Source organism: Phasianus colchicus, chromosome 14 (assembly GCF_987193195.1).
Source record: "Phasianus colchicus chromosome 14, bPhaCol1.hap1.1, whole genome shotgun sequence".
In the NCBI taxonomy this organism is placed as follows: Eukaryota; Metazoa; Chordata; class Aves; order Galliformes; family Phasianidae; genus Phasianus; species Phasianus colchicus.
In genome coordinates this window covers 7,937,799-7,948,908 of record NC_143449.1, presented here as the reverse complement: position 1 = coordinate 7,948,908, position 11,110 = coordinate 7,937,799, and the positions used below count along the sequence as shown (strand labels likewise).

The 11,110-nt window shown below is 45.9% G+C and overlaps 1 protein-coding gene across 3 annotated transcripts in view; it reads right to left on the bottom strand.

The window, feature by feature from the left end:
* Window positions 1-3,587: 3,587 nt before the first annotated feature.
* The window catches only part of NEXMIF (neurite extension and migration factor), a 120,248-nt gene continuing 112,725 nt past the window's right edge, over window positions 3,588-11,110 (bottom strand). For all 3 annotated transcript variants that reach the window (XM_031594441.2, XM_090150180.1, XM_090150179.1), the window contains one exon: window positions 3,588-8,205. In XM_031594441.2, the coding sequence (XP_031450301.2) occupies window positions 3,917-8,205 (4,289 nt within the window). In that variant the 3' untranslated portion in view covers window positions 3,588-3,916. The remainder of the gene's footprint in view (window positions 8,206-11,110) is intronic.

Below are 11,110 nucleotides of genomic sequence, written 5' to 3'. Positions count from 1 at the left end.
CCCAGGGCTGCAAGCAGCATGTGGAGAAATGAAAATTGAACAATCCTGACAAGGGCAGGAAAGGGAAAAACTGAAGTTCTATGACAAGGAATGAGGCAAAGGTGGGAGTGATTAAAATCTTGAGGTAGTGATAGGCAGGTGGAGATCAAAATCAAAAGGGAGAAGGACAAATGTTTGGCTCAAGGCAATTGCCCAGATTTGGTAATTTTGGAGCACACTGACAGGGGTATAACTTTCAGACACAGAGAAGGCATCAGGGGTCTTGAAAATTTCCGTGGTCAGAGATTTTGCTGGGGATGTGGGATGGCAACCAAAGATGGCAAAGAAAAAAAGGAGTGAAGGGAGAGCAGCAAAGAAGGCAGCAGGCATTTGTAACTAACGCTGTCCTGAAATGTCTGGCAGTTGTGTTATTCCTTGGTTTTCTGTATTTTGGAGCATCTCTCTTAAGAATAAATGCTGAGGCAGATGGGCTTGTTCACCTTGGAGAAGAGAAGCCTCTGGAGAGACCTCATTGTGGCCTTCCAGTACTTACACGGAGCTTATAAACAGGAGGGAGACCAACTTTTTACACACGTTTTACAACGGGGAATGGTTTTAAACTAAAAGAGGGGAAAGATGGGGCCCTGGGCAGCCTGAGCTGGTGGAGGGCAGCCGGCCCATGGCAGGGGGCTGTAGCTGGATGGGCTTTGAGGTTCCTTTCAACCAAAGCTATTCTATGATATACAGTAAAATAGCCGATATGTCTTATGACTCATATTCATGCCCTATTGCACATTTCTCAAATGCAATAAATATTGCTACCTGTTCCAGTACAACTTACTTTGTTATGGATCACATAGCTTAAACGTTCATCATGAAGAACAGTGTGGGCCAGTGGCCAGCGCTCTCAAAGGATGGTTCTGGATCAAAAAGAAGGGACATGCATGCCACACTCTCACTCCAGGCCTGCAGTAGCAAAGCAGTGGCTGCAATATACCAAAGAATGGAGCCAGGAGCCCTTCAGTGTGCGGGACAAACATGTTGAGGGCTTGGATCCTGAATGACTGTATGGATAGAAAAGACAGCTACAGTGGGATGCAGGAGAAAGCACCGTGGCACAGGTAAGCCAAACACCCAGGGCTGGAGCCCTTGCACAGTGCTTGTATCCAAGATTCCAAGTACCTTCCAAACTCCAGAGGCAGGGTGGGATCGACACTCACTCCTGCCTGCACCAGCTGTTTTTTCATCAAATAAAATGTAATGCATTGTGCTGTACTCTCCTGTTGAAGGTGACAGAACACTGGAACAGGCTGACCAGAGAGATTGTGGGGTCTCCTTATCTGGAGGCATTCAAAACCTGCTTGGATGTGTTCCTGTGTGACCTGATCTAGGTGTTCCTGCTCCAGCAGGGGAACTGGACTAGATGATCTTTCAAGGTCCCTTCCAATCCCTGATATTCTGTGATTCTGTGATTCTGTGAATTGCTATATCTCAAGATCTGAGAATCCACAACTACTGCAAACACTTCGATGCCAGTTTGACACTTTGCATCTCCAAGTGTTCAATGAGAAACAGTCCATGTTTTTGCTAAATCAACCTAACTCTTGTGTTCAGCCACTCCTGATGCTTTGGCTTTCAGCATGGGCTTGTACAGAGAACCGAGTCCAGTCCTGTGATGTGTGCAACACCACCCTATGCTTGTGAGCATGACAGTGATCTGTTGGCTACATTAAGGCTCCATTTCCTCACCCCTTTCTATTGCGTAAGTGTGTCTGAGCCTCACACCCCCCTGCTTCCAACAGCTCCCAGCTAGCAGGTCTCTTGCATATCAAGGTTTCATATGAAATCAGCAGCAAAATGCACAGGCTCTCAGTTGCACAAGGAAGAGATTATTTGTTTGTTTGTTTGTTATTTTCTTGAAGGGCGAGGGTGCAGTGAGTAGGGTTACAAATAAGGCCTTTCAATAATATTTTAGCATTCAATACTTAATGGTGTCTAACAAAGTCCAGTCATGTATGAACCGGCCCTGATCAGTGAGATCACCAATAGTTCTGATTTCCTCCCTACGTTATGAATTGAATCAAAGGAAAGGCTCGGAGTTGTGTTTAAACTAATGATTCTGATTTCAAAATTTCAAACTATACTGGCATTGCAAGGTTAGACATTTAGGAAACACCAAAGATATGAAATGAGAGCGCTTTTGACAGGCTCTGCATCAAAAATATTTAAGAAACTACTCAAAGTAAAAGTAAATAGCAATAAATGTATGAAACATATTAGTTCCGTTTTTATAATTATTTAGAATTTATCCCAGGTTATTATAAAATATATAAAACTGAGATACAAAGAATTAGCAATGTAACTTTGCATTTCAAATGCTCTTCAGCTACAGGTTTTGCTTTAAGAAAACAGACACTTGAAAAGCAGCTGTTTCGTAGTCTCTAGATGCAGACACTCGAGTTCCTGTCAAACTTACCTGGAGTGTTTTCTGAACTCCTTCACCATTTCAACTCTCTCCTATAATGAAACTCAACATTTAACCATTATGTTTTTCTGCTCATGGTTTTAAAGAGAGGACATTACAATTTCCCAGCATCAGTTTCAAAGTTCCTTTTTTCCTTTTTTTTTTTCCTTTTTTTTTCTTTTTCTTTTTTTTTTTCTTTATGAGCTTTAAACCACAGGGTGAATCCATGAAATGAGGTAAGTAAATTTGGCACACTTTTAGTTATGTCCATAAAACTTTTGGTAAGTTGTATAAGTGAACAATATTGTTTTCATTGTGAGTTACAGGTGCTTTCAAAGGGGGTGGTTAGTACTTAACTGGAATGTATCTAGTAAAATCAAAAGGCATAGCTGCAGAAAACACTCACAACCCAATGTTGATAGAGAAGTAAAAATATATACAATACAGTCACTTGTTCATAGTTTGGCACAATTTTTTGTTGTTGTGGGTAATAGTGCATAAACTACTGTACAACAGTATGACTTTTAAAACAGTCTTTCACAGAGAATACCAGATTAGGTTCGCTTTCAAATAATAAATTCCCACAATTTCAAACTCTTCGTTTCAGCACTTACATTTCAACATACCACAAGGCATATTTTGAAAGGAACGAATGAGAAAAAAAACCAAACGAAAAAAAGAAACATCAAACGTCTTTTTTCTAGAAAAGGGAGTCTCTTCTTCAAATACAGGAAAAACCAAAAATGTTGTTTCTGCTTTAAGAAGAATGGAGTCTGATTCCCTGCAGAAAAACCAAACATTTTATGCCATCTTAGTTAGCTTGTGTGGAGTCACCACGACAGGATCAAATGTGCTAAACTCTGACACAGGAGATGAAGCTTTATGATGCAGGTTAGGAGATAAACAGCAGAGGGGGCTAGAAAGCACTCAAAATTGCCACATGAAGCTCAATTATGAATGAGTTTTCATTTTCAAACTAAAGAGCCTTTAGTTTAGAGATCTTGGCTTTTGGATGCATAACCTCTTTTTTGTGTTTTGTTTTTTACAAAATGTTCAAAAAAAAGTCTTTCCTTTTCAAAATCATTAAAAAGATCGTGTAATCTTTTTTTTTTTTTTTTTTTTCCCCCCCAATAAATAAGGAATTAAAAACTGAAGAAGCCAAACAGCAGAAAAGAGTAGCCTTGTTAGTGTTTTGTTTTGTTTTTTTTTTTATAACCCCAGCCAAGCCAGAAAATTGGTCATTCTTTTAGGTAGCTTGCAAGTAATAAGTATTTTCATGCATTTAAAAAAAGAAAAAAAGAAAAAAAGAAAAAAAAAAAAACGAAAAAAGAAAAGAAAAAAAAAACCAAAAACTGTAAAAGGGGAATGTCTTTTTCATGCAACTTTTGCTTTCAGGAAGGAAAAAATGAGGAACAGCGGGCTTAGCAGGTAGTAGGAAAGTTAAAGGGGCATTCCAGCCAGTTTGGTGCAGCATTACCTCAGTTTCTCAAAAGAAGCTGTCACAGGTGGGTCCTTATGGGTCTGTTCCCGGTCTGTTCGCTTTATCTTACAGTTCTCATCCCTCAGCGATTTAGAACTTGATTTATGACGGTACAGTTTTTTATGGGTAGGTCCGTTATTGCCTAAAGTGCTCAGGTTACTATAGTTTTTATCAAAAAAGGGAGAGTGAATGTCTGTATTGTACCCAGCTGAACAGTTGGGGCGACCAGGGTCGCAGGTGGCTGCTTTGCTGTTTTTACTCGAGCCCTTGTTGTTTGACTTATGGTTCTTTGCCACTCCCGGCGAGCTGCTGTTCGCCTTCTTCTTAGACTCTTGGGGCGTCCCTGCTAAAATTTTAAGGGTTTTCAGTTTCAGGCTGTTCGACTCGGGTGATCGGAATATGTCTGGCACGCTGTTGTGGTTGACAGGTCCCCACAGGGGCTCGATGGAGGCCATCATGAACCTCTGGACGTCTGCCATTCCCGAGGCAATGTTGGACAGGATGTTGGAGGGCTCCTCGAACTCCCTCTGGTCATCATCCAGCAGGCCTGTGGTGCTCCCAAGGCTTGTTTCTGACCAGGCTGTGCCACTGTCCTTCCCCAGTGCCCATTCTCCAGCCAGGCCGTTGCGCTTGCCCAGCTTGCCAGTGGCTGGGCTGCTGTGCTGAATGCCCTCAGCCAGCCCCTTGGGCGCCGAGGCTGGGCTGGCCAGCTGGCTGACGGCCCTGCTGCCACCCACTTGGGCCTTCTCGCTGCTGAGGCTCGCTGCGTTCTTCCCCTTCCTGGTGGATTTGGGTGCCTGCCTAGAGTTCTTCCCTTGCGGCTTGTCGGTGCCTTTGTTGGTTTTGGGAGATTTTTTCCTAGTGGTTTTCTGGGAAGAGCTTTGGTTTGTACCCGCATTCTTGCTGGATGAACTTTTCCTCTTAGATTTCGACACTTTGCTATTGGTGCTAATTTGACCAGATGGCTCATTAAATGTTGACAAGCATGGTCTTTTTTCAAGAAGGCTGACAGAATCTTCATCGTTGAACATATGGAACTGAAACTGGTGATTATTTAAAGTAAACCCATTATCTGCCTGCTCCTCGGTCTGCAAGACCCCGCAGTTCCACTTGACCTTCTCGGAGCTGCTCAGAGCAGCCTGGGCACTCTCTGGGAAGCCCTTAAGGGTGCCCAAGGGCTTGGTGTCGGAGCCAGCTATCTGTGGGGAAAGGTTGGGAGTGTCTGGAGGGGACATCTCCGAGAGCGATGACTGGCGGAACTTATCGGGTGTGAAGTTGGAAATGTCTAAAAGGTCCGTGGACTCCTTCAAAGGGGTTATTTCATCTATGCTTTGCTGGATCACTAGCTTGGGACTGCAGTGGGCCAAGAAATCGTCATTAATATCATCGTCACCATCCTTTTCGCAGGACTTTAAAGAGCTGTAATTGCTAGAACTAACTGACAATGAACCCACTGAATCAAAGCTAATGAGTCTGCCATCATCTGTACTTAGTGTACCTCGCTGGAAATGAAAGCGCCCCTCTCCATTATTAAAATGACACGACTGATAAGAATCATCAGGCTGCACTTGCTGGCTATCCGGCATGTAATTTTTTTGGTAGAGCAACTTGCTGCTATTCAGATTGACTTGAGGGTAGCCAGAGGCCGGGAGGCCATCAGTGCCTGCTGCACCACCAAACTCGCCTGTCAGTGCTGCGGTATCCTGCAGCTCGCCAGCAAATTCCTGCCGGTTGCTCCCAGCAGCCTTGCTGGCCGGCCACACACTGCCAAAGGTGCTCTGCTCCATCTCCAGGTGGCCAGGAGACTGCTGCAGCTCAGACTCAGACGGCGGGGACAGCACACAGCTCTGCGATGGCTGCAGAGCAGCGAATGGTTTGTCTGCTGGGATGATGCTGGGGAGTGGGTGCTGCTGCTCAGAGGGATGCTGTGTGAAGTATGAGATGCCGGTGCTGCTCGACAAATCCGAAGCGTCTAACAGGGTCTGCAGATACCCTCCAGGGATCAGGGGTACATTGGTAGTGATATTAGCAGATGGCAGAGGCTTGTCTGAAGAGGAGGTGGATGGTAGGAAAGGAGAATTTTTAGCAATCTTATCCTCATGGCACTCTGGGAGATGGGAGCTGTCTGAAGCACAAGGAACGTTTTCATCCTTCAGATGCACTGCAGAGTCCTGGTTTCCCAGAGCCGGGCAACCCTCTGCCACGCTGGCAGCAGCTTTGATTTTCTTACATTTCAACCTGGCTTCACTTTTGAATTTGATCCGGCGGAGCACTTTCCTCTCCGTCCCCTTGTATTCTCGTTCCTGCGATTTGCATTTCACAGCAGCGATGTCCGTGATGTCATTTACGTGTAATCCATTTGCACAGCTGGGGGTGGCAATGGCTAATGCCTGCAGCCCTTTCAGGCCTGCATCCTCCTTACTGCTGCAAGGCTGCTTGTGATCAGAGGAGCAAGAGCCCAGCTTGTTCACTGACTGCTCAATGGCTTTAATTCTTTGAATCCTGTGCCTGTTTGCTAGCTTGCATTTTCGCTTCCGTGGGTGAGGGAGGAACGAAGCATCTGAACCGTTAAGATAGAAATTCTGCTTGTGGTAGAGAGACGATCTGAGCAAATCCAGCCGGCTCTGCTGCCTCTCCTGCCAGAAGCCCTTCAATGGGGCCAGCTTTTCATATTTACTGAGCAGCTCCTCATTCAGGGTAACAGTTGTCTCGTTGGCATCCACTTTGCTGAGCTTCACCAGCATATGCTTCTCCCCTTTAAACCTGTTAATGATGATGTACTTGATGATAACAGGGGGCTCCTTGCGAGAGACTTTTCGCCGTTTCTTGGGGCACCACTCGTCGTCATCCTCCTCCTTGGGCCCGTCCGGCAGCCACTCCTTCTTGTCCAGGATCTTCTCATTCTCAATGGAGTCCACGTCATACAGGTAGTCATCACTGTATCGCACTTTCCTCTTTGCCCGCAGCCCGTAGTTCTGCTGGATGAAGGAGCTGGAGTGGTCCCGGGACAGGTACCGGCTGCAGTCCTTTATATCCCGCAGCACATCATAGGAGGACTCTGTGCATGTGCTGTCATCGCTGAACTCCCCAGAGTCCTCTGTGGAATTCACAGAGTCCAAGAAGTGGCTCCTTTTGGGGCCCACGTACTGCACCACTTCTGTGCTGTTGCAAGATTTATTTAAGGCAGCTTTCTCCTCCTCCTCGCCATCCTCTTCCTCGCCATCCTCCTCCTCTTCCCCCCAGATGATGCCTTCTTCGGACTTGAATTGAGAAGGGTCGGTGGCACCACCGAGTCCCCTTTTCAGGGTGCTCCTGCTGTCCCTTTTGGTGCAGTTGCCGAAGACGCTGGGGAAGAAGTTGAACTGGGCATCCTCTTGTAGGGCGGTGGTCTTCTCCCGCACGTTGTCCTGGAACGACTCGTATCTGATCTTTAAGGAGCAGACGTCGCTTCCCAAGGTCGAATCATCATCATCAAACATGTAATTATCCACATCTTCCTCAGAAAACAGATTTACAGAAAGCTCATTTTTGGAGCATAGGTCAAGCAGCTCAATTTTACTTTCACTAATGAAAGATTCAAAATAGCCCCATTCCTGGTTGGGATTTGTTAGTAAGGGTTCCTCACCATTGCATTTGTCTAATAGTAATCCCTCGTAATAATTTTTCTGAGTGGGGTCCTCTGAATCACTGTCAGATTTCTCTGCATCTCTTTTGTCCGCTGCCCTCGATTTATGCATAGGGAAGCTTAAAAGCTGGTCTGAAAGCAGTTGATCCCCATATCTCATGGTTTCTCCTGTGCTCATGCAGTGAATCCCTATATCAGAGACCGAACAGGTGTCATAATCCCTATTTATATCCCCCACTTTCAAGCTTATTCCCGGCTCCGCATCAATGCCGTCCTTTGATTCAATGAAGCAGCCCAGGCAGGTCCTGCTCGGCTGCATCAGGCAGTCTCCGGTCAGGGCGGACATGCCTCCAGGCTCCATCATGCTGAAGGGAGCCTTCTCACAGTCGCCCGGCAGAGACCAGGAGCTCATGCCCTTCGTCACGCAGGACGTGAGGGAGATGGCGTGTGCCGAGGAGTCGTCTGAGGTGTGCTCAGGGACATCGGTGAGCCGCAGTGGGGACGGCGGGCTCAACGAGCAGGGCTTCTTTGCAGGCAGGGCTGGCAGCACACGGTGGCACGCCTGGGTTTCCTTTGGGGCTGCTGTCAGGGCTGGGAAGGCGTCGGTGGTGTCGGCAACACTGTATGGCCTCTCCTCGCCGTCCGAGGTTCGTAGCTCTGGAGCAGTGGGAGGAGAGGAAGGGAGAAAAAGGAGAGTTTACAGATCTTGCGGCCCCGTCACCCTGCTCCCCCTCTCCCTGGGTTCAGGGGTGACTGTTCCCCTCTGCAGGGTTGCAGGCTCCTTCCCGCAAGATCACACTCTCAGAGCTAATTAATTTCGTGATGTACAAAAACCAAAGAGGTAAACACTCTGCCCCCCACAGCCAGCTGGAAGAGGTACAAGATTATGTTTAAAAAACCGAAACCATCCGTTCTTTCCTCCTAATATACATACCGTTACCTGGATACTGCCTTTCAAATCTGACAAGGTTATTAAAAAACAAAACAACGCTAATAAAAATGTTCCCATTAACATTTACAAAATTAATAGAAAAATAAGATTCTTAAAGAAACAAAACATCCTCCTGGCAGTGCCTGCAGCTGAAACGCACCTGAGCTGCTGCAGGGTCACAGAGTTTGGGCTGATTTAAATCCAGAAGCCTTCCTGCCACTGTCCGTGTGCAGGGAAAGCAGGCAGCAGTGCAGAGCTTAAAGCAATTATTAGAATTACTGCTCTTTTTGCAGTTCTTTCCTTTTTGCCTAATCTTTAAAATGTCTTTTGCATTATGTAAGGTGTTTTTTTTTTTTTTTAGCTTAAGGATTTTTATTTTCTTTGCCTTATAGTAGATTTTTATGGCAAAGTAAAAATTATTTATCTGGCTTCTGGCTCAGCAGATGGTATGACCCTTGAAATGGAAATGTCTTTTCATCCATGAACATGCTCTGATATCTCCATATTAAAAAAATACACAAATGTGTGATTCATAATAACCAGAGACCTCTGCTACTCTCAAGGTGAGTCCCAGTGCTCACATCCCAGCACGTCTTACCTGTTTGGCCATTTCATGGAAAGCTGCGGGTTTGTGGGGCAAGGCCCTGCTCTTTGTGAGCGGAGGAGCACTGAAAAGAACGTGGAGGGGCATGCCCTGGCCCAACCAGGAAGATGGGGCAGCAGCTTCTCCAGCACAGCTGGGATTGGGATGCTCACACAGAGCTGGCAAACATGGAAGGAGCACCCCGCTATACAGTACGGAGCTGCTCTGCTGCACGCGTTCCCCAAAATCCCACCGATCTGGCCCCAAAAGCTGCCTCTAGTTCTGGGCTCCCGGTAGTCTCAGGAATGGAGCCATCCTTGAAGACTTAAGTCAGGAAGAGGAAGCTACAGAATAGGCTTGAACAACTTAAAAAATGCTAAACAAACCAAATAAGAAATGCAATGCAATGCCTGTATGCATCCTGAACAGACAGACTTGCTGAAAATTGGTGCTGTTTCCCTCCCTCAACAAGGGTTAAAAAGCAAAATAAAGCTCATTTCGGGTTCCTCCCACCATTTTTAGATTAGAAATGCAGAGGTGGTATCTTTTTCCTTAAGCAGCAAAACAAATTAACCAATGTACTTCCACCTTACAAATAAAAGAAGCTGAGAGGAAGCATGGAAAATTTGAGGATAAAAGAAGACTATGAATGCTGCAGCACTTGAAGAAAGGGGGAGGCGGAGAGCTGAAATTCAGTCTTACACAGTGATGCTATAATATAAAATATATTGTCTGTAGGTGTTTTTTTTTTTAAGGTTTACACTTGTAGAAGTGAACTTAACTCTTGTGAAATACAAATACCCAAACTTGATTTTGTAGAGGTTTTATTGTTCTAAAATCAGGCATGCAATCAATGAAACTCCAAAGTAAATAACACTCCAAGAAGACTGCCATTAAAAAAGAAAAACACTGGAACACCAAAAAACCTTTTCAGGTTTAACTGCCCCAAATCAGACAGGCAGCCTTAGCAGAGGAACGCTGATCACTGTGAATCAGCTCCAAAAGGAGGCCCATCCATCCCCAGGATGCATTACAGCAGCCTACGGGCTGCTCTGGATTAAGCCTGACCAGTGCAGTGAGCACCAGCTTACAGTGAGGGTGAGATGATTCAGGAAGCAACGCCCCTATGTCATCAACAGGGAAGTGGTGGCATTAGAGTGACTCGCTGCTTGGGATTCAGCAGCAACTCCTACACGACAATGTTTAATTAAGACCCGTTTAATTGAATTTCACAGAGGTGGTGTCAGGTTCTAGAAATCACCTCAGTCTTTACTGAGGAGGTACTGTCTACCAGATGAGATGAGGGGAGCGTGGCTGGAAAACCTCCTTGTAGCTCCTGCAGCTGCCACAAGCAGTGGCTTTACATCCTGCCTTCATGTCTGCGTTTCTGAATGCGATGGGCTGGTGAAGACAGAGATCTTCAGAATTGCATCGTACAGGAAAGCGCCGGCGTACTCCTCACCTGCCACCAGCACATGCTGTGGGGACCTCAGGGCACCTGCGTGTCTGGAGTTGCTCCAGGTTTTCAGTAATGAATGAGAACAACATTCGCCTCTGTGCATTCTCACTAGAGTAAACCTCACGGTGACAAGACAGAAGGATTTGAACACACACGGCACTGGAGAACAGAATACTAGACACCTTACAGGGACCAATTTACACACAGTGCAAGATTTGTAGGTCAATACAAATTCTGAAAAGCCATGAAATTAACCATGAAAACACAAAGAACTGAAAACACTGAGCTGTGTTTCAACACCAGACTGCTGCTGCACTTACTGTGGCTACTGACAGGAAGGCCAAATAAATGACACAAAAAAATGCTCTGAGGACTTTTATTTCAATCAGGTTTTCAGGCAACACAGCGCCTGCTACTCCTACCTACCTAGTGTTTTTGAAAGCAAGTAAGGAATAGATTACGCCAACATTAGTCAGATCCTTGGGGCAGGCTGCTAGAAGAGGCTGGTTGTTCCCAGCAGTGTTGCAGGGGCTCTCAGAATGGTGACCATGACCAGCAGTACAACTCCTGAACACAGGTGTTACAGGCC